A 24,915-nucleotide genomic window follows, 5' to 3' on the forward strand; every position below is an offset into this window, starting at 1 on the left:
GATTTGCTTCAATACAGTTTGGTATGGGGTAGGGGTGAGGGCAGGGGTGGGAATAGAAAGGAAATAAAGGCTAAGATTTGACAATTGCCGAAGCTGGATGATGTCACATGGAGATTCATTATATCATACATTCCATGTTTTCAAAAAAATAAGTTTCACTTTAGAGTACTTATAGATTTACACAGAAATTGTACAAAATGTACAGTGTTCCCGTATACCCTTCCCATACACGTGCAATTTCCTTTATTATTTACATTTTACATTAGTGCCATACAATTTGTTACAAATGACAAACAAATATTGATGCATTATTAGTCACTAAAGCCAATATTTACCTTAGAGTTCATTCTCTTTGGGTGCAGTGCTATGATTTTGACAAATGCATGTCATATATTCATCATTGTGTTATCATCTAGAAGAGTTTCACTGTCCTAAAAGTTTTCTATGCTCCACTTATTCATTCACCTACCTACGGACCCATAACAACAGTTGATCTTTTTTTAAAAAAAATTTCTTTATTAGAGAAGTTGTGTTTATAGTACAATTATGCATAAAATATAGGCTTACCTTATACTACCCCACCAACAACAACTTGCATTGGTGTGGAAAATTTGTTATCATTGATAACACATTCTTATAATCAATCAAAGTCTAACTTAGGGGTTACTATTTGTGTAGTGTAGTTCCATAGATTTTTTAAGAATATTTTATTCTGTTGCCACATATACAATCTAACATTTCCTTCTTTTAACCATATTCAGAAATACATTCCAGTGTTGTTATTATTGTGTTCACAATGTTGTGCTACCACCATCACCATCCATTACTAAAACATTTTCATCATTCCAAATGGGAACCCTGTACACTTTAAGCCTTAACTTCCAATTCCATATCCCCATTCTGTCCACTAGTAACCTATATTCCAGATTCTGATTTTTTGAATTTGCTTATTCTAATAGTTTCAAATCCAGGAGTTATACAAAATTTGTCCTTTTGTGTCTGGCTTATTTCATTCCAGGTTCACTCAAGTTGCTACATGTATCAGGATGTTTTTGGCTATTCGGGACCCCTTGTCCTTCCAAATACATTTGATGATTGGCTTTTCCATTTCTACAGAGTAGGTTGTTGGAATTTTGATTGGAATTGTGTTAAATATGTAAATCAGTTTGGGTACAACTGACATCTTAACTATATTTAGTCTTCTAATCCATGAACGTGGAATGTACTTCCATTTATTTAGGTCCTCTTTGATTTCTTTTAATAATGTTTTGTAGCTTTCTGTGTACAAGTCCTTTACATCCTTGGTTAGATTTATTCGTGGATATTTGTTTCTTTTAATTGCTATTGTGAGTGGAATTTTTTTCTTGATTTCTACTTCCATTTGTTCATTGCTTATGTGTAGAATCACTACTCATTTTTTGAGTGTTGATCTTGTACCCTGCCAGTTTAATGAAATTATTCATTAGCTCTAGGAACTTTGTTGTAGATTTTTCAGGATTTTCTGTATATAGGATCATCTCATCTGCAAACAGGGAAAGTATTACTTCTTCCTTTCCAGTTTGGAGGCTTTTTATTTCTTTTTCTTGCCTGTGTTCTAGCAAGAACTTTCAGCACAATGTCGAGTAATAGTGGGAACCAAGGGCATTCTTGTCTTGTTCCTGATCTCAGAGGGAAAGCTTTCGGTTTTTCACCATTAAGCAGTATGTTAGCTGTGGGCTTTTCATAGATGCCCTTTATCATGTTTAGGAAGTTTCCTTCTATTCCTGGTGTTAAAGTGTTTTTATGAAAAAAAGATGCTAGGGGGTGGGCCATGGTGGCTCAGCAGAGTTCTCGCCTGTCATGCCAGAGACTCGGATTCAGATCCAGGTGCCTGCCCATGAAAAAAAAAAAAAAAGTGATGCTAGATTTTATCAAATGCCCTTTCTGCATCAATTGATTATGTGCTTTTCCCCTACATCCTGATAATATCATGTCTTGTATTAAATGATTTTCTTATATTGAAGCAACCTTGCATACCAGGAATAAATCCCACTTGATATGAATGTATTATTGTTTAGATAAGCTGTTGGATTTAGTTCGCTAGCATTTTGTTGTGAATTTTTGCATCTATACTTGTAAGAGATAGTGGTCTTTAGTTTTCTTTTCTTATGGTATATTTATCTGGCTTTGTTATGAGGGTGATGTTGGCCTTGTAGAATGAACTAGGGAGTATTACTTCCTCTTCAATTTTTTGGAAGAGTTTAGTAGAATTGGATTTATCTATTCTTGGAATGTTTGGTAGAATTCCCCTATGAAGCCATCTTGCATTGGGCTTTTCTTTGTTGGGAGGTTTTTGATAACTGATTCAATCTCTTTACCACTAATTGGTTGTTGAGATCTTCTATTTCTTCTTGAGTCAACACAGGTAGTTTATGATGTTTCTAAGAATTTGGTCCATGACCATCAGTAATACAGGTAAGGCAAATCTTTTCAATTTATTACCAATTTCTTGTCAATAATGATGACTAGGGCTAATTTCTTTTTCAATACAGCTATGTATTCTAGAAGTAACTTGAAGCAAAAAGTCATCTTATATGCCTTAAATATTAAAAGTATACCATTTAGTTTAAGTATGCATACATTTAATATTGTAAGAGTAAAGTGCTGTAATAATTAATCATGATTGTTAAAACTGTTAATTTCATATGCAAATAAATGATACTTTTAACTAGTAAAACAACCAGGGAAACAATTAACAATACAGATATTAAGGTAATACTATGTAACATTAGGAAGAATAATATATTCTTTTTGAGCCAGTGCATATTTTATAACAATTTAAATAATAGTATAAGACATAACAGAGATGATGTACTCATAATTCTAAATGATATAGACTGTTTGATACATCTAGTACTAATAAAATTAAGGAAATAAAGAAAATAAGAATTATGTTTAATTTCTAGTTATTTAGTTCCATTTAAGCCATTAATTTTTCAAGAAAAATATTCTATTTGGGAATTGTTTACATTAAAAGCAAAATGTCAACTTTTCACCTCCAAAATAAATTATAAAGAAGACTCCAAAAATCATGTACAAAGACATTCCAAAAGTATCTTCCTTGGTCCAGATAGTATCAAAATGAAAACAGTATTTAAATAAAGAAGAAAGTGTTAGAGACATCCAGGATACATTTTTTTCTCAATAACTGAAATTCAGAACAATAGACATGATAAAAATGCTTTTAAAGGATATGTCCTTATAGTTATGAATTTATGAAGGCTAAAAATGGGAGCTAACATTACTAAAATGATTGCTATAGACTGCCAGCCATTTTCAGTAGTTGAAGACAAGGAATTTGGGAGGATTTGCCAGGCTATGAATCCTAGGCATAATATTACTTCTAGAAAATATGTAACTGAAAAGCTTTTTTCTCAATAATATTCTGCTTTGGACAAAAAGGTTACTGATGCTATTTTAAAATGCCAGTTGAAGGTGAGGATCTGTTTAACCTCAGAAATATATAATACATACATTGGTCAAGCAAACTAGCTGCCAAGAGTGGGGTGAAATTATTATTCCTGTACAAAATATCAAATTTAAGAAATCACAATAATTTAAACTTTCAAATGTTTTTATCCTTTGATAGCAATTCTATCATCAAAAAGAAATTTGCTTTGACAAAATATTGATTTCAATGCTAAACTATTCCCCATTCAGCCAAAATGGCTTTTTGGTGCATCTGTGGTAGCTAAATGGATGGATGAATGGAAGGAAGGAAGGATAGATGGATGGATAGATGGATGGATGATGGATAGTCAGGCAGACAGATAATATTGAATATATTAATATTATATATATAAATAATATATATGAATATATATACTTATATGTATATTTTAATACTGGCAATGGTGTAGAGAAAATGGTGCCTATATGTTTACAGTGGCATTTTGTATTGGAGCTATTTTGGGAAAGAAATTTGGTAATAGGTCTCTGATATACTAAAAAACATTTACCTTTTTTGGGCCAGACATCTCAATAGGATCTATCCTATTGGGGTATATATTTAAACCATAAATGTCACTATGCATGAAGATATTTACTATTACTATAGCATGATTTCCAATATCACAAAATTGAGTTCAATTCAAATATTAAAAAAATCAAGGCCTGATAATACATGTATCCTTTTCTGTTTGGAGTACTTGTCACCCCTGTTTTCGCTTAGTTAATTCTCACTGGTCTTGCTTGAGATGCTAATTCCAATGTCACTTGCTCAGAAACGCGTTCTCTTACTGCCCAGCCAGGACCAAGCTCCAATATTATACACCATCAGACACCATGTTTTTTATTGTGGTTTATATATATATATATATATATATATAACGTTTTTATTGTATAATATAACATATAAACAAAGCAAAGAGAAAAAAAGCAATAGATTTCAAAGCACTCTTCTATAGGTAGTTACAGGACAGATCCCAGAGTTTGAAAAATCTGAGATCTTTCCTTCTAGCTGCTCCAGAATATAGGAGGCTAGAAGGAATAAATATTTTTTATTATTACGATGGACTTTTTTTCTTTTTTGTGAAAAATAACATATATTCAAAAAAGCAATAAATCTCAAAGCACAGCACAACAATTAGTTGTAGAACACATTTCAGAGTTTGACATAGGTTACAATTCCACAACTTTAGGTTTTTACTTCTAGCTCCCTGAGATATTGGTGACTAAAAGAAATATCAATTTAATGATTCAGTAATCATAACTGTTTGTTAAACTCTACCTTTTCTGTATAACTCCACCATCACCTTTGGTCTTTCTATCCTACTCTTCAGGAGTATTTGGGCTATGGCCATTTTAACTTTTTCATGTTGGAAGGGGCTGTCAATAATATGGGGTAGAGAGATGGAACTAGCTGATGTTCTGGAGAGACTGGGCCCTCTAGGTTTCAGGACTTACCTCCAGGGACCCATCTGGAGGTTGTAGGTTTCTGGAAAGTTACCCTAGTACATGGAACCTTTTTAGAATCTTACGCATTGCCCTAGGTGTTCTTTAGGATTGGCTGGAACAGTTTTAGTTGGGGTTTGGCAAGTTATGATAGGCTGCAATGTCTAACTGAAGCTTGCATAAGAGTGACCTCCAGAATAGCTTCTCGACTCTATGTGAACTCTCTCAGCCACTGATACTTTATTAGTTATACTTCTTTCCCCACTTTTGGTCAGGATGGAGTTAATAATCCCACAGTGCCAAGGCTGGATTCATCCCTGGGAGTCATCTCCCACACCTCCAGGGAGACTTTCACCCCTGGATGCCATGTCCTATTGTGGTTTATATTTAATATAATTTCTTAGTGGACTTATTTTATTAATACTGACTCCTCCCAGAAAACAGTATACTCCATGAGGTTAAGGAGTTTATTTTACTCACCATTATATCTTTGAGGCACAAATTAGGCACATAATAAATATTTATTTTATTTATAAGTAATTAATCAAATATCATGTAATATTACATATTATAAATAAAGATTATGTGGCAAAATGTTAAGGTGAGAGAACAGGATTTCATAGCTGTGTGTATGTGTGTATATACATGCTGGTAAAGTTCACATGGCAAACATGGCAACTTGGCTAGGTTATGGTGTCCAGTTGATTGGTCAAACAAGCACTGGTCTGATTTGTTACTGTGAGGGTATTTCATAGATTTAAATCATTAGTCAGTTGATTGCCTCTATGGATGATTATATCTGTAATCAACTAAAGAGACTGCTTTCAGCAATGAGAAAAATCTCATCTAATCAAGTGAAGGCCTTAAAGGGAGAACTGATGATTTCAGCAGTCAGAAAGAATTTCTATCTTCATTTCAGCTACCCGGCTTCTTCTGGGGAATACGTCTGACCTTCAATGGAGTTCTCAATTTGCAGCATGCCCTATGGAATTCAGACTTGCCCATCCCCATGGTTACATGAGCTATTTCCTATAATAAATCTCATAATATTTACATACATATGTATATCCTGACAGTTCTGTTTATCTGGAGAGCCGTGACTAATACAATATATATGTACATTTTATATATATATATATAACGTATACATATATGTGTGTGTGTGTGTGTGTATATGTATATGTATGTATATATGGTATATGTACAATAGGTCAGAATAGAAGTCAGTTATATGAAACAATTTTGTTAGAATAATAGTTACTGTTCTTGTTTGCTAGTTGCTGGAATGCAATATACCAGAAATGGAATGACTTTTTAAAAAGGGGAATTTAATAAGTTACAAGTTTACAGTTCTGAGGCCATGAAAATATGTCCCAATTGAAGCAAGTCTATAGAAATGTCCAATCTAAGGCATCCATGGAAAGATGCCTTAATTCAAGAAGGCCGATGAAGTTCAGGATTTCTCTCTCATCTGGGAAAACACATGGTGAACACGGCATCTCCTAGCTTCCTCTCCAGTTTTCTTGTTTTATGAACTCCCTGAGAGGTGTTTTCCTTCTTCATCTCCAAAGGTCTCTGGCTGGTGGACTCTGCTTGATGGCTCTAATCATTCTGTCAACCTTCTTTGCTCTCTGACTCTTCAAAGGTCACTAGCTGGTGGACACTGTGATTCTCTTGCCTCATGGCTCTGCCTGGCTCTGCTGTGGCTTTCTCATCATTCTCAAAAGGGACTCTCAACTTTGTGGTTCTGCAGCGTTCTGAAGCTTTCTCCAAAATATTTCTTTTATAGGATTCCATTAACTAATTCCATTACAGGTGGAGATGTGTCTCCACCTGTAATGGCTGGAGACACATCTCCAACTAATCAAGTTTAATACCCACACTTGATTGAGTCACACCTCCATGGAGATAAGCTAATCAACGTTTCCAACATACACTACTGAAAAGGGGCTAGAAAAAACCATTGCTCCCACAAGATCGAATGGGATAAAAATATGGCCTTTCTAGGGTACATAAATCCTTTCAAATGAGCACAGTTACTAAGTGATTTTTCCCATAAAATTTCTGTGAATGTCCATATCACACTAAATTATTTTAAAGTTATATCTGAGCCAACAAGTTATGCCCTAATTTTTAAGCAGTCACCTTAGTTTGAGGGGATATAACTCATGGATATAATTTTTCCAGAATAGGGTATCAAATGAACTTTGGAATCATAAAAGTTGCCTTTCTAGGAAGAATTTAACAATAAAAATATTTAAAATTAATGTAACATGAAAATCTTAAATATGAATGAAAACTTGCAAATTACTTATTGTGTTGTTGCACCAATCAGTTTTTTAATACAACAAGGCGATGAAAATGCTATTTATAATAAACTCTATCATTTGCATAAGAAGGAAACATGCTGCATAAGTAATCCTAAAACATACATGGTCCTAAAATACTGTACACAATCACTTGCACATAAAACACTTTCACATGTAGTCCTGATTCACCTTCTCTTGGATTTGTACATATGGTTGAGCCCAAAAAAAGGTATTATGGAAAAGGTTGATATCAAAGACATATGTATATGGCATTAAAAAAAGAGCCTTAAATAAAGCTGTAATTCATGACTGCTCTTACTAATAATTTTTACTTTTCAGACTAAGTTTGAAATTGTTGAAAGTCAATAAAATGTCTATCTTTCCAAAAAATAAAGTTGAATTCAGATTTCATGGGGTTGTTACAAACATCAAGCAAGTGATCCATGTAAATAGCACAGCCTGACAGCATTCAATAAATATTAGCTACTGCTTGCTATTAATAGTTGGAAGATTCTAAAAATTATTTAAAATGCCATTTATTTTTAAAATTTGCAGTATAAATATAATATTTCCCAGCAGTTCAATTTTCCAAAAGTAGAAAAGATAGTCACAACATCTTACCTTTACCTGTGTAGAGGCAGAAGCTAATTTTTTTGCTTCAGTTAATGCATGTAATTGTTGATAGTCTACTGGTTTATACTTGGTGCTTCTCATTCCATTTTTCAAATGGAATATCAGACTACCTATTTTTCATCAAAAACAGAAAAATGACAAAGGAATAGAACCACATTATTATCAAATATCGTTGTGGCAATAAGTTAACTACAAGTTTATTTTAAAATAGTTTTAAGAAAAAACAAGAAATAATGTACTACAACATTCATAATATATTTAAACCTCTATCTCTAGAAACTTTGAAAATATGACATTAACAATATGTTACTTCTTTTTTTTTTTTGCATGGGCAGACACCGGGAAATGAACCCAGGTCTCTGAAGAACTCTGCCTGCTGAGCCACTGTGGACTATGCACTACATTACTTCTTGCATAAATTACTTCTAAAAGGGCCTAGGGGGGGAAACTTCTATTTAAATTAGTATTTTGAGCATTTAAGAAAACTGTAATGTCAAGATACAAAGTATGCCCACTGTTAAAACCATTCTTTCAATTTAGAGTGTGTTAGGCATCAACTGTGAACATTTAATTATCAGATTATTAGGAGTCAAAGTTAATGTATTTTTAAAGTCATAGTGGCATTTCCAACTTAGGAAAATGAAAATAATTTCAATTAAATTTGGAAAGAAGTTCTGAAACTGAACTTTACATTTTTAATAGATTAAATAAGATAAAACAATGTAAAATGCTTGGGTGTTCTCCATCCAAACACATATAATGTCCTATTTTATTATATTAATCACTTTTTAAGGTAAAAATTGGGTATTGGATACTCTAAAGTTCTAGTAGCATAAAGTATAACAACCTGAGTAATTTTGAAAATAAGTAGTATTGTCTCAATTATATGAATAATTATTCTGTGCCATGTAAATTAAGTACATTATGTAAATCATGGGTCACATGACTAAAAGAAGGCTCCCAAATGATTTAGGAACAAGTATAGCAAAGGAAAGCATGTACTGACAACTGTTGAAGACAAATAAAAATACAATGTAAGGAAATGCAAATCCCTCAATGTGACCAGAAAATGAGCCTTCCCATTATTAAAATTTTGGGAAAAAATTGTAATTTTATATTATTTCAAAAGTATATAACCCACTATAAATCATAAAACAGAGTTGGAAGTAGAAAGAATACCTGAGTTATCATTTCTCTGAATTGTCATGAATGATTGGTCACATTTATTCATGTTTTCTACATCTGTCAAGAAAACAAAAGACAGCTAAAATTTCACAATGCTATTTTAAAAATATTTTTAAACATGGTTTAATTGAAGTGCTTTTAAAGCCTAGGCACAGGTGCCATAACTCTTTGCATTTTATTAAAATTTGCTGTTTCTTGCTTCTAAAAGACCATACCGACCATTAATTTTTCCTCTATGCTTTTATCTGTTTTTAATCTACCTTTCAATATCTTCTTTCTTAATCCTCCTCTATTTGGATTGTTCCAGTGACTGACAAATATTTTATGATTAGAAATTTGCATATGTTTTGTCTTGCATTCTTGGGAGGAATGAAACTATAAATTAAAGAGTAAAGCAAACAAAAGAATTTTAAATATTAGAAAAAATAAGAGTAAAGCAACTGGCCAAATTACTCACTGCTTCCATTAAACAATACAGTACTTGTGGTGGACACAGAGAGGCCCCATCCAGACCCCCCTTTCATGAAGACTTGCTGCCCAGCTATAGGGAATGCAGTCTGCAGACAACCTCCAGCCTTCAGCTCCTTCAGAGTAGAACTCAGAGATTAGCCTGAGCCTAGGGCAGCACATACCCAGTAACTGTGCAAGATTGGAGCATAAAGGTCCCAACATTGGGCCCAATAGAGACAACTGGAAATATTTGCTCCAGAGCTCTAGGTTGGCTGAGAGTTTGTTGGAATTGCATTAAAGTTGATTTCTTCATCTGTCCAATCCTGCTTCCTTCCACTCTCTTTCACAGGTGTAGATCCCTATAAATGTCATGCACCTCAAGTTGTCTCAGTGTGTGCTTTCCAAGAACCTAACCTGCAACAGCACTATATTGAACTGATATTGCTTTGGAATAGATAACCTCCAGATAAAATAGACTAGATCAAGTGGTTCTTTAAGTAACACTGCTCATTTGTTTATAAACTTTTGTTCATATCCACAAAGATAAACTACCCAGGGAGCATGTCTACTGGCCTTTGCAATCATTTAAAGATTTTTTTAATGTTTTTATTGTAAAATATAACACATATACAAAAAAGCAATAAATTTCCAGGTACATTTTAACAAGTAGTTATAGAACAGATTTTAAAATTTGGTATGGGTTACAGTTCCATGATTTTTCATTTTTTCTTTTAGCTGCTCCAACACATTAGAGACCAACAGAAATATCAATATAATGATTCAGCAGTTATACTCATTTGTTAAATCCTATCTTCTCTGTTATAATACTCCTTCTCTTTAAATAACATATATACATAAAAGCAGTAAATTTCAAAATATATTGCAACAATTAGTTGTAGAACAGATTTCAGAATTTGGTATGGGTTGCAATTCCACAATTCTAGGTTTTTCTTTCTAGCTGCTCTAAGGTACTGGAGGCTAAAAAAAATCAGTATTATAATTCAGCACTCATTTATTAAACCTGACCTTCTCTGTATAACTTCATCATCACCTTTGATCTTTCTCCGATCCTTTAGGGATATTTGGGCTATGCCCATTCTAAGTTTTTCATTTTGAAGGGGCTGTCGATATGTGGGAGAGGGGGATGGAACTAATTGATGTTCTGGAGAGGCTGGCCCCACTGCATTTCAGGACTTATCTGGTTCAGGGACCCATCTGGGGTTTGTAGGTTCGGGAGAGTTACCTTAGTGCATAGAACCTTTGTAGAATCTTATATAATGCCTTAGATATTCTTTAGGATTGGCAGGAATGGTTTTGGTTGGGGTTTGGCAAGTTATGATAGGTAGCGATATCTAACTGAAGCATCCTCATAAGAATGACTTCTAGTGTAGCCTCCCAACTCTATTTGAACTCTCTCAACCACTGATACCCTATTTATTAGACTTCTTTTCTCCCTTTTTGTCAGGATGGCATTGTTGATCCCACAGTGCCAGGGCCAGGCTCATCCCTGGAAGTCATCTCCCACGCCACAGGGAGACTTTCATCCTGGATGTCATGTCCCACCCAGGGGAAGGCAATGGTTTCACTTGCAGAGTTGGGCTTAGAGAGAGAAAGGCCACATCTGAGCAATGAAAGAAGTCCTCCAGAGGTGACTCTAAGGCATACCTATAGGTAGGCTAAGCTTCTCTGCTCCATATATAAGCTTCACAAGAGCAAGCTTCAAAATCAAGGGCTTAGCCTATTGATATGGGTGTCCCTAGTGTTTGGCACAGTATCCAGGGTTTTCCTGGTAGTAATGCAATCACCTAAATTTTTAAGTGGAAGAGAAAGTAGCAAATGTCCATGACTTTCAAAAACTCTGTCAAGTTATCAAGAATCCTGGTAATTGCCAACAATTATCATGCAATTTTTAGAAGGTAAGGAAGGTCTTGTCAAGCTTTTATTAATATTGGCAACCCTTCCCTTGGACTGATTTCTACTCACACTCATATTCTATCCTTTACCCAAATCTACTGATTCTTCTTCTGCAGTGCATTTCCAACCTGTTCACTTTCACTGCTATAACAGGAGTCAAACCACCATTACCTCTTGCCTGGATGTCAGCAACAGCTCCTGATGATCCAGTTCCACTTTCTATCCATACAGTCTATTCTTGACACAGCAGCCAAAGTAATCTTTAAAAACTTTAATCTGACTTTACTTGAACCGCTTCAGGGGGTTCCAATTACCCTTTAAAACAGCATTCAAATTCCTTCAAATGGCCCAAAAGGCCCAGCATGAGATGGGTTCATTCCTTCACCCTCATCTCATTCATACATTCCAACCACACTGGCCTTTCCATTTCTCAAATTCACCAAAATTCATTCTTCTGCAAGTTATTCGCACCTGCTGTTCCCTATGTCTGAAAAAAACTTTCTCTACATTTGGTTGATTCCTACCTAGGTTTCATCTCAGCCTATGTGTCACTCCTCAGAGAGAAATAACCAGATCCCTCCATCAAACAAAGTAGGACTCATTATTAGCTCTGATCCTATTATTTTCTTTTCTGTGATAATTTGTATTAGTCATTCATTTACATGTTTCTGATTTGATATTTGTCTTTCTCACTAGACATGCAGGACTATGCCTGCCTTGTTTCCAATTGTATCCCTAGTGCCTAGCACAGCATAGTAGGTGTTCAATAAATACTATTTGGAGGAAATAAATAAAAAGTAGCTGATGGTATCTAGATATCTTCTAGCCCCTCAGAAGAGCTGCATTAGTAATTCCTAAGTCCTTACTGTAACCTCTCTATATTTATCATAACCTTTCAATTTTTCTTTTACTTCCTTTAATAGCATAGCCTACAGACAGTGGTCTCCTCAGGGGCTATCAGGTAAATTAAATGACAGAAGTGGCAAGGTACAAGACCATACAGAATGGCAAAAACTTAGAAAACTGAAGAGCATTCCATGGCCAAAGATAATCAAATATTGTTTTCTTCTTTTTTTAACACAGGCACCAGACAAATAAAGCAAATCTCCAAAACAAATCTAAGTTGCATTCAGCAGCCAGTTTGTGAGCTCTGACCCATGACATCTTTTCTCTGGTTTTCATTTAATTCTCCCACCCATAACTTAACTGTCCAAGTTTGCATTCTCCACCTGGTAGGAGACCTCATCAGTCCTCTGATTAGTGAGCTTTAGTCCGCACTCAACGGAGAGCTTAGTCCCACTGGATTTAGGACTCATTTTTCTTGGCCTAGAGATTCAAAGACTGAGGTTATGAAACAAAATGGGATTTGGCAGATTCTCTTTCATCTATGGGCTAACCCTATTTAATTGTTCCTCCTCCTGGTTTATAGAGGAAAACCATGCAGCCACACGTTTCTCACCATTTCTACATGGCTCAAATATTAATTTCAGCTATAAAAAAACTTACACTAGAATACATTCTGGAAATTAAAGTTGCAAACAGAAAATAAGCTTTCTTTATGAATCTGAAACCTAGTTTGGTTTCAACTATACAGATAACCAACTGGAAACAGCTCGTGATCTATATATTTCGACCTTTAACCATAAATCATAAATAATTACTACTCAAATTTCAAGGATATAGAGGACCTCTGGATGAAGGAGTTATTAAAATGAGGTGTAAAACTGACTTTATAGTGTCTCATATCAAAGAATTCATCATCCTAGATTTAGAATCTGAAAATTTCCCAAATAACTTATTTAGTCCAAACTTTTCATTTTAGCATTTGAGAGAACTGGAGTCCAGAAAAATAACCAAGATCACACAGTTTATTTTAGCAGAAGAACTTCAGGTCCAAAATCTCACATTTATATTACAAAAATCTCTATAAAACAAATGTTTATTTCATAATCGATATGGTAGCCAAACCTGACCAACATCATTTTGGTGGCAATCTGAACTGAAGTTCATCATATTTAATGTGAACATTCAGACAATTGTGCAAAAATGTTAATGTGATCAATTATGGAGCTTGTCCCAGACATCAATGGGGATTCCAGTACTATAGGGCATTTGTTCTTTATCACATGTCAGAAAATGTAAAATTTAAAAATACATCTGGCCCAAGAGATTTTAAAGGGATTACACAACTATATTAAAATAAACATTTCCTAATTCCCAAATACATGTCATCCAGGCCATTTCAATTTTCTGCTTACTAGTGAGAAATTCAGAGTGGCTACTTGCAGGCTATAGTTAAACTCCTCGTCTGAATAATTGCTACTTGAACAGAATTTTTCATGTTAAATAATTTTAAAGTGCTTAGTTTTAGTTTTACTCCATGTTCACATTATGTTTTTTAGAAAATGCTTATGAGTTATCAAAATCTTAAGCCTTTTAAATCTACTCAAGTACTAAAAATATTTTAAAATATATTTTATGAAAAATTTCTTAGAGTATAGGAAGGGAATTTTGATATAATGCAATGATAGCTTCACTGTGACTAGAGGGCTGAAAAAAAACATTGTAATATAAAGCTGATTTTTTACAGATTTGATAGAGAATCTAAACTTTAAAATATATATATGTGAGCTCAACAAGTCTTTCCAGGGCAGAAGAAAACTCAGGACTTTAGACAAAAGATAGGCGCAATTATTTATAAAATGAGGCAGTCTTTTAACAGTGTTAAAATCTCTTCTCCCCAAGAAATATATTTTAATACACTGAGGAAGAAAGTCACTTGTTCATAGGCTTAAAATCTTACAACAAATGGATTGATTGTTAACTCTAAACTGCTTAACTGTATAGGATATGTAGATTAGTCAATCCCCCCCTGGGGACAAATTCTCTAAAATGATATTCTGCCAGACCAAACAGTTATAAGAACACCACCAGTCTGAAGAAATAGCTTTGATATAGTATCAAATTATAAACTTGTCATGTGAAAAAAATCCATGATACTTTAAGTGCTAACTCTAATATTATGGCCAAAATTTCCAAAATTCTCTTCTAAATTCTAAGCCAAAATGGTGCATTTTACTTCCAACATTATGCTCCATAATTTGCATAGGTAAAATTATTTTCCTGGGAAACCTACTAGAACCAAAATATAAATTATAATACTAATACAAATGAATAAAGTTCCCAGTTACACAAAATATATCTCATAATCAATTTAAGCATAATGGAAAAGCTCTCACTCAAAATAGCAACTAACCAACCATCAAAACACAAAAACAAAATATCTAGGAACTAACTGTAGAAGAAATTTGTAGGTGTAAAGTCTAAGAATATATTGCTTAATATAAGGTCCTGAACATATCGCCTTATGTTTTCTTCAAAGAGTTTTATACTTTAAGCCCATATATTTGGTGCATTTTAAGTTAATTTCTGTATATGATGTAAAGTTCACTCTTTTGCATGTGGATATCGTTTCCCTAGCACCATTTGTTGGAGAGACTATTCTTTCCTCATTGAGAGGTCTTGGATCTCTTATCAAAAATCAATTGGCCTTCAATTGTGTGGGTTTATTTCTGAACTCTCGATTCTTTTCCATTGATCTACAGGTCTGTCCTTGTGCCATTGCTGTTTTAATTACTGCAGCCTGGTTTAGTAAGTTTTTAATCCTTGTGTGAGTGTAAGTCCTCAAATATTGTTCTTTTTCAAAATGGGTTTTGGCTAATTGGGGTCCTTACCCTTTCATATGAATTAAATGATTGGCTTTGCCATTTCTGCAAAGAAAGCTGTTAGAATTTTTATTGGAATTGCATTGAATCTATGAATCGCTTTGAGTAGTATAGACAACTAAAGATACCGAGTTTTCCAATCCATGAACACAGATGTCTTTCCACTTACTTGGATCTTCTTTGATTTCCTTTAGCCAGGCTTTGGAGTTTTCTATTTAAAAGTACTTTACATCTTTGGTTAAATTTATTCTTAGATATTTTATTCTTTCAAATGCTATTATAAATGCATTATTTACGTTATCAGACCTTAACAAAACCACAATGAGATACCACTTCATACCCACTAAAATGGCTTTTTTAAAAATGGAAAATAACAAGTGTTGGTGAGAATGTGGAGAAATAGCAACTCTTTTATATTGTTGGTGGGGATATAAAATGGTGTGGCCTCTGTGGGAAAGTTTGGCAGTTCCTCAAAAAAGGTAAACACAGAATTGTCATATGACCCAGTATTCACACAGCTATGTATACATTGAAAAGAATTGAAAGCAGGGACTCAGATAAATATTTGTACACTAATGTTCACAGCAGCAGTATTCACAGTAGTCAAGAGGGAGAAGTAACCCAAGTATCCATCATCAGATGAATGGATAAGCACAATGTGGTTTATACATACTTCAAATATTATTCAGGCATAAAAAGTGATATATTTAAAATATATAGATTCATGAACATTATTCAGAATGAAGTTCTGATATATGCTATGATATGGATGAAACTTGAAGACCTCACATTGAGTGAAATAAGCCAGATATTATGTGATTTTTCTCTTATGAAATAACTAGAATATACAAATTCATAGAGAAAGTAGATTGCAAGTTACCCAGAGCAAGAGGAAGGAGAATGGGAAGTTAATACTTAGTGGGTACAGTGTTTCTATTTGGGGTGATGGAAAAGTTTGATAATATATGGTTGTGATTATAGCACAACATTGTGAATGTAATTAATATCACTGAATTTATGTACTCGAAAATGGTTAAAATGGTAAATTTCATGTCGAATATATGTTACTATGATAAATTAAAAAAGAAATTTATAGAACTTATACTGCAAGTCTTTATTAAGGTAAATAAAAGAAAACTTGAATAGAGAGGGGCAAAATAGTCAACAGTGGCAATTTCTATTTGTAAAATTACAGTTGATTTTGATTTCTTCCTTTTGTCTGAACATAACTTTAAATTTTTTTCTTTTTTTATGGGAAGAAGAAAAACATTTAAGAAAGTACTGAGCAAGGGCAATAGTTATTTCACTACATATTGGGAAAAGGCTACTATGGTTTCCATATTTTATCAGATAAAAGGAAACTGGACTTTAGATACTGCATGATTCTGCTATTATGACTCGGGTAAAGAACAATGAAAATTGTCTAAAATTCAGAGTGCTGCTGATTGTACAAGTGAGGACACTGTAAGAAACGGTTTGTTTTGGACATTATCCATGATGCCCAATAGATGAAGGGAGCCAGAAAGTACAATGACTGAGAAGCAGGATGATGAAATGTGATACATATATATGATGTAATATGGTGTGGCTATGAAATGAATATGGTGAGAGGTATGCAACAAAGTGAATAAACATGGGTACAAAGTGTTGTGCAAAATAACCCAGACACAAGAAAAAATATGCTAAGGTCTCTTTCAGAAAATATTTATAAGAAAATTGTAGATTATAAACCCCTATAGCAGCCACACTTAGTCTGAAGTTGTAAATGTATTTCTGAATGAGATATATTCTGAGATGCTGAGCTATGTGTATCAGCTGGTATTTTCCTAGGACTTTGAGTAACTCTGTAGCACCTGGGACCCAGAGATGGTGTGCTGCAGCCCTGAAGCTATATATATACATATAGCTATGTATAATAACAGTTAAAGCAATCAAAAAGGAGATCAGACCTCAATTAGAGTTAAAAACCAAGCCAATCTGGCTGGGAGTAAGATAAATCAGAAAACTGGGTAAAAGATGTACTCTAGACCTTCACCTACTATAAGGGATTAAAGGCAGAATGGTTTATTTTGTCTAGAACCTAAATTTTCTGTAACACATAATTTAAATCAACTTGTTTGGACAGCTCATTTGAACAACCCAGACTTCTGGGGTCCAGAGTGGAAATGAGACCTTGCAGTTCTGTGTAGCTTCGTGTATTGCCGGAACACGATGGTGGACTGATAATCAGGAGTTGACAGAGTCTCTTGAGGGTCTGAAGGAAAATACATATTTTCCATAGAAGTATATAAAATAGTTCCATATATATGGAACTATTGAACTTTCCCATCTGGGAAGTCCCGGGTACCCTCTCAACCATAGGGGACTCTCAGAGAAATGGGCCAGGCCTGTGATTTTGAGGCTTTCCTTTATGCAACTTGTTTCTGTGGGGGAGAAGTTAAGACTGCCTATTGCAAGGCCTGGCAGTTCTTTCCAGGTAGCCTCTTTGTTGCCCAGGTGTGGCCTCTCTCTCTCTAAGCCCAATTCTGCAAGGAAAGTGACTGCCCTCCTCCCCTGCATGGGACATGACATTCAAGGGTGAAGTTCTTCCTGGTGGTGTGGTGTATGGTATCAGAGGCCAAGAGAGATCAAGTGGAGTTGAAAGGCTACCATGGAGATAACTCTTATGCAGGTTTCAATTAGATAGTGTTGATAACTATTGTTTACTAAAAACCAACCAGCATCACACCTGTTAACTCTTGAGAACACCTAAGCATCCAAGAAAGACTCTATAAAGGTTTCATGCACTAAGTTTGCTTTCCTGGAACCTATAATTCCCAGAAGGTTCAGAAATTCTGAAACCCAGAGGGACCAGCCTCTCCAAGATTATCAATTAATTACATCCCCCTATCCTTTAGTGTCAACATGCCTTCTCAACATGAAAAAGTCAGAATGGGTGGTGCCCAGGGATTCCTATAGATTGGGAGAGGGATCAGGGGAGAAGGAGGTATAACAGAGAGAATAGGATTTAACAAACAAGTGGAACTGCTGAATCACTATATTAATATTCAATCTGGCCTCCAGGTGTTTAGGAGCAACTAGAAGGAAAAATCTGAGATGGTGGAATAGTCCATGACAAACTCTGGGATCTGTTCTGTAACTACTTGTTGAAGTGTACTTTGAAAAGTACTGCTTTTTTCTTTCTTTTCTTAGTATATATGTTATATTTTACCAAAAACAATAAAACCTTATTTTTTTATTGACTGAAAAAAAAGTCAGGTTTCTGAGAGCTTGTATTTGGAAAAGAGACTGTCTTCTCTCACTTAATACATAGCCAACTTTAATAACCAGCTGAGATAAGAAACCACTGTACTGTAAGTGGTCAATAAACAATAGCTTGTTGAAGGCTGAAAAAAAAAGAAATTGGACTTCATAACTCCAAGAGTTCTTTAAAATGTGAACTTACAAACATATGTGACTATAAATCTTCACATTGAAACTAAATTGACTTATTTACTTCTCATTAGTCCTTTTAGAATAAAAGAAAATATATAGAGAATACATTCATAGAATTTTACAGAACTTTAAAAAGTAAGATAATATTAAAATATTCACAAGGTCATTTTCTAATGCTTGGTAGGGAATAAAAAAGTAAACAACGTAAATATATTAAACTTTTTCAACTGTAAAAGTAATAATTGCTAAAATTAGATCAAACTGTATAGAAAATTTAAAGGTAAAAATAAAACTTTCCCATATTATTTTGTCCTAATATCCCAGTTGCATTCAGTACTGGTGGTCATTTTCAACAGTTTATTTTGTATTCTTTCAGATATTTTATATGCATATACAAGAATAGGTTTTCAATTCAATTTTACACAAATGTAATCATGATATTTGTACATTTCTACAAATTGATTTTAATTTAATAACAAAACTTGCTCATCTTTCCAGATCATTCTATATTTGTGGCTATATCCAATCATTAATGTATTCAATATGGCACATATATATATATACCATAATTTATATAATCAGTAAAAGAATTCAAGAAAAAATGTTTTTTAAAAAATTTGTTTTTTAGTGCAAAACCAAGTCTATAATCTATGATTAGCCAAAGGAAGCCTATAAAATCTCTGCGCTTTTCATAATTCATATACATTCACTTATGAAGCAACTTCCCCATAGTCAATCTTTATGAATTTCTTAATTTTTATTTCTTTAAAAAGTCAAAGACCCTAAGTCAACTTTGTTAATGAATATAATTTAAAAACCTATTTATCCCATATGCTTTTCCAGTAAAAGTCTGCAGATGAGATCAGGTGGAAAGAAAGACTCAAGGGGCAAAGAACCTAAAAGACTCTAATTACTAAGGGATTCCAAGTTTCACAGAAGGAGGCAACTACAGTGGGGCCTCTCATACCCTTAATCCCACCACGTCCTCAAAGCTATATTAATAATTCCAAAAGCTCAAGAGAAAATGTATATTAATCTATATTAAGGTAGGAAATGTTAAATAAAGCAGGAAATCTCCAGACATTTCACATGGGGGTGGTGTGTGTTGGAATAGTTAAATTCATACAGCTTAGTCTCAGAAATTCTGATCAAAAGCCATGACCAGGCCCTTCCGGAGAAGATGGCGGCTTAGTAAGATGCGCGGGTCTTAGTTCCTCCTCCAGAAACGCAACTAAAGAAACAGAAACAATACGAAACAGCTCCCGGAGCCACAACAGAGACCAAAAAGACAGTGTACCCCATTCTGGAACGGCTGAATGGGCAGGGAGAATCCGCTGCGGTGAGATACCCGAGGGGCGCGTGTTTTCCCCGCCGGGGCGGCTGGCGACTGGGGTCCCCTCCACGCACGTGGCTCTCCGGTCTGACTGGGAACGTTGGATAGCGGGGCCCTCCCGCCACGCTTGGCGTCTCGGGCCAGCTGGGCAATTTGGACTGGCACTCCCCCAAGCCGCGGCGGCCGGCGACCCCCCCTCCACGCGCGGTTTCCAGGGCCGACTGTGAGATTCGGATTGGCAAGTTAAAGGAGCCACAGCATCTTTTACTGGTGGGCCCCGCAGACAGACGAGTGCCACGAGCGCCACCTACTGGGCAGGAAAAGAAAAACAGAGCCCAGAGATTTCACAGAAAAACCTTTCAACCAGCCGGGTCCCACACCCAGGGAAATCTGATCAAATGCCCAGACACCAGCAGAAAATAATGGGTGATGCTCGGAAAATTGAAGCTATGGCCCAGTCAAAGGAACAAACCAATAGTTCAAATGAGATACAGGAGCTGAGACAACTAATGCTGAATATACGAACAGAAATGGAAAAACTCTTCAAAAACCAAATCAATAAATTGAGGGAGGACATGAAGAAGACATGGGCTGAACAAAAAGAAGAAATAGAAAATCTGAAAAAACAAATCACAGAACTTATGGGAGTGAAGGACAAAGAAGAAAAAATGGAAAAAACAATGGATACCTACAATGGTAGAACTAAAGAGACAGAAGCTACAATTAGTGAACTGGAGGATGGAACATCTGAATTCCAAAAAGAAACAGAAACTATAGGAAAAAGAATGGAAAAACTTGAGCAGGGGATCAGGGAACTGAATGACAATATGAAGCGCACAAATATACGTGTTGTGGGTATCCCAGAAGGAGAAGAGAAGGGAAAAGGAGGAGAAAAACTAATGGAAGAAATTATCACTGAAAATTTCCCAACTCTTATGAAAGACCTAAATTTACAGATCCAAGAAGTGCAGCGCACCCCAAAGAGAATAGACCCAAGAGAATAGACCCAAATAGGCATTCTCCAAGACACTTACTAGTTAGAATGTCAGAGGTCAAAGAGAAAGAGAGGATCTTGAAAGCAGCAAGAGAAAAACAATCTGTCACATACAAGGGAAACCCAATAAGACTATGTGTAGATTTCTCAGCAGAAACCATGGAAGCTAGAAGACAGTGGGATGATATATTTAAATTACTAAAAGAGAAAACTGCCAACCAAGACTTCTATATCCAGCAAAATTGTCCTTCAAAAATGAAGGAGAAATTAAAACATTTATAGACAAAAAGTCACTGAGAGAATTTGTGACCAAGAGACCAGCTCTGCAAGAAATACTAAAGGGAGCACAAGAGTCAGATACGAAAAGGCAGAAGAGAGAGGTATGGACTAAAGTGTAGAAAGAAGGAAAATCAGATATGATATATATAATACAAAAGCCAAAATGTTAGAAGAAAATATTATCCAAACAGTAATAACACTAAAAGTTAATGGACTGAATTTCCCAATCAAAAGACATAGAATGGCAGAATGGATTACGACCCAGCAATACCACTGCTAGGTATCTACTCAAAGGACTTAAGGGCAAAGACACAGACGGACATTTGCACACCAGTGTTTATAGCAGCATTATCTACAATTGCAAAGAGATGGAAACAGCCAAAATGTCCATCAACAGACATTTTGTTTGAGTGGCTAAACAAACTGTGGCGTATACCTACGATGGAATATTATGCAGCTTTAAGGCAGACTAAACTTATGAAGCATGTAATAACATGGATGGACCTAGAGAACATTATGCTGAGTGAGTCTAGCCAAAAACTAAAGGACAAATACTGTATGGTCCCACTGATGTGAACCGACATTCGAGAATCAGCTTGGAATATATCATTGGTAACAGAGACCAGGAGGAGATAGAAACAGGGTAAGATAATGGGTAATTGGAGCTGAAGGGATACAGACTGTGCAACAGGACTAGATACAAAAACTCAAAAATGGACAGCACAATAATACCTAAGTGTAATGTAACTATGTTGGAACACTGAATGAAGCTGAACCTGAAATATAGTTTTTTGTTTGTTTGTTTGTTTGTATCTTTTGTTTTTGTTTTTTTCTTTTTCCTTTTTATATATATATATATTTTATTAGTATTATTATTTTAATTCTCTTCTCTATATTAACATTCTATATCTTTTTCTGCTGTTTTGCTAGTTCTTTTCCTAAATCGATGCAAATGTACTAAGAAATGATGATCATACATCTATGTGATGATACTAAGAATTACTGAGTGCATGTGTAGAATGGAATGATTTCTAAATGTTGTGTTAATTTCTTTTCTTTTTTTTGATTAATAAAAAAAAAATTAAAAAAAAAAAAAGCCATGACCAGCAGTTTCAAATTTCAGTAAGCAAACTTGGAAAAATGAAGTAATTGCATATGAATAAATATAATTTTGTAGCTAATACCCCCCCCCCAAGTATGGAATCCGTAAAGGGAGAGTAATAAAAGTGATCCTCTGTTGACTTGGCATTTTGGACACACTGAAACAGAAGACTTCATCAATCTTCCGATACAGCTTGGAAATCTACTTTCTCATCCCACATACCTGCACTTCAAGTATGAGGCATGCCTGCTTCCTCCTCGCTTCCTTTATTCCTAACTTCTCCATGAGTAGAAGGGAGACAGATAATTTATCCTCTCCAAATATTTGGTGTGGATTACAGCTATATCCTTTTATCTGGACTCCCAGCCCCAACTATCATCACACAACTGCCTGAATGAGTGATATCTCAAAAATCTGAATATTTCACAGAGCTCCCCAATCTACCAAATAGTTTCCCATTTGTTTCCTGAACAAGTTCCAGCTCTGCTTAGCTAACCTGACCCTTCTAAATCTACCTTGAGTCTATTTTATCCAGCCTCATCATTAGTTGTTACCCCACAGGCACTCTATACGCCAGCATTCCCATTTGAAGATCCCTGAATATACAATACTTGTGGCAGATAGATCACTGGCTCCCCAAAGATGTCCATGTCCTAATCTTCAGACACATGCTACATGACAAAGGGGAATTAAGTTAGAGAGTGGAATTAAAGTTGCTAATCAGCTGACCTTGTATCAGAAGACTATCCAGGATTATTGGGGCACACCTAATTTAATCACGAGAGAGAGACAGGAGGATCATAGTCAGAGAAGGAAATATGACAACTAAAGCAGAGGTCAGAGAGGAGAAATATTTGAAGATGCTGCACTGTTGGCTTTAAAAACAGAGGAATGGGGCCATGAGCAAAGGAAAGCAAGCTGCTCCTAGAAGCTAGAAAAGGCAAAGGGATAGAGTCTTATCTCTGAATAATTAGATCTTCCATTATAGAATTAATGCAATGACATTAGAGTATAAGTGATTTTATCTAACTTGTTCTGCTAGCAAAAGTCCCAGAGTCTTATCGCCCCTATCACACACAATTCTGAACCTGCCAAGCTTGGGCCACTGCCTGGAGCACCTTGACCTTACCAAGTTGCGACAAACCTGTGGAGCCCACGATAAAGCCTTATCTTTACTTTTAATTATAATCAAATAGTTTTATGTAAATTTACTGTGCCCTTAAAGGAGAAATTTCCCAACATATTTTTTAACAAAATAATTCAAAACATAGTATTTTTCTCTTGATTAATAGTCACAAATGCATTCCTCTTTCTCTTGATTACAAGCTTGTTTATTAAAACAAAACTGTTAAAGCCAAAGCTAGAAGCAAGGTAATACATACCAACAATCAAATTGAGTTTTGACGTGCTTTCACTGTTCTTGCAGAGGAAATTTTGTCACCTGAAATTTAGAACTGTGGCAGATACTAAGGGTTACCACTATCCATTCTCCCCTTCTTTCTTTCCAACATAACCTTATTTTGTTCAGGGTAGAAATGTGCCCATCTAAAATGCTGACCTTCTTTAATATCCCTGACATGCTAAGTTCCAGCCAATGAGATATAAGTAGAAATCTGCTAAGAATTTCAGGCAAGATTTGCTTTCTCCTCATAGGCACCGTCCCTTTGTCCCCATCCTTTCTCTCTTATTCTTACCTGGAATGTGGATTTAAAAAAAAAAAAACAACTAGATGTGGAGAGGCCATCTATGACCATGCAGTGAGTATTAGGATGAAATCTTTGTGCTATGGCAGAGAAAGATAAGAGGATCCTGGTACATTGATGGTATCAAGAAACCAACCCTGCGTTATTTACCTCTGGACTTATTGTTATATGAAAAAGACAAATTCCCAGGCTTCTGCAATCATGTTCTGTATACTTTCAGCAAAATAGAATTCTCAAGTGATATAGACTGGGGTAATATGAAGCACGCAGGAGATGAGTGCCTATCCACATAAAGGATTATATGGGATGAAATATTTCCTGGGATAACATACCAGGAAACCTTACTATCATTTTTCTTAAATAGTAGCATGAGAAAATTATGTTTAGCAAAACTTCCTATTTTAAAATGCCATTATAAACCTGGTTGGTCCCTGAAACTCTGGGTATTAATGTGACACTTGAGACTCAAAGTTAGAGCTCTGAAACTATGAAAGTCAGCATTAACCCATAGAGCAACTATTTAAAAATTGAAGTGATCAGATTTTGACTAGAGATATGAATGAAGCTGATCTGGATAGAACTAAGGTAAATCATAATACAGGGTAAAGGATGATATGGTCCATATTTTAAAACTTCAACTTCTGTGTGAAACCAAAGGAAGAGATGTTCATTTGGTGCAAAATTCATATTTTGGCTAGCACCTAAGTTAACTTGTATGGTCAGTTTATTTGAACACCATAATTACATGGAATCTTGAATAGGATGTGAGATCTTATTGGTTTTGTACAGGTTAGTGTGATGCCCCAATACATTCCAGAGTAATCTGGGCAGAGAATAAAAATGTATTTGCAAAGTCCTCTTGGGAGACTGGAGAGAAAGGAAGAAATATTAAATTTCCCCATCTGGGGATATTCTTGCAAG

The 24,915-nt window shown here is 35.1% G+C and overlaps 1 protein-coding gene and 1 long non-coding RNA gene across 10 annotated transcripts in view; one reads left to right on the top strand and one right to left on the bottom strand.

Moving 5' to 3' along the window:
* CCDC148 (coiled-coil domain containing 148) overlaps positions 1 to 24,915 on the bottom strand; it is a 354,676-nt gene that overhangs the window by 259,520 nt on the left and 70,241 nt on the right. For all 9 annotated transcript variants that reach the window (XR_013172775.1, XM_077153903.1, XM_077153902.1 and 6 more), the window contains 2 exons: positions 9,054 to 9,116; positions 7,863 to 7,984 (listed from right to left, as the gene is read on the bottom strand). Coding sequence is in view for 8 of the 9 variants with exons in the window: in XM_077153903.1 (XP_077010018.1) it covers positions 7,863 to 7,984; positions 9,054 to 9,116 (185 nt within the window). In the remaining variant the exon portion in view is untranslated. The remainder of the gene's footprint in view (positions 1 to 7,862; positions 7,985 to 9,053; positions 9,117 to 24,915) is intronic.
* Positions 1,763 to 5,981, top strand: LOC143676346 (uncharacterized). The gene is made up of 3 exons (XR_013172025.1): positions 1,763 to 1,866; positions 2,396 to 2,454; positions 5,852 to 5,981. It is a non-coding gene; the product is annotated as an uncharacterized LOC143676346 (long non-coding RNA).

This window comes from Tamandua tetradactyla, chromosome 3, assembly GCF_023851605.1.
Source record: "Tamandua tetradactyla isolate mTamTet1 chromosome 3, mTamTet1.pri, whole genome shotgun sequence".
In the NCBI taxonomy this organism is placed as follows: domain Eukaryota; kingdom Metazoa; phylum Chordata; class Mammalia; order Pilosa; family Myrmecophagidae; genus Tamandua; species Tamandua tetradactyla.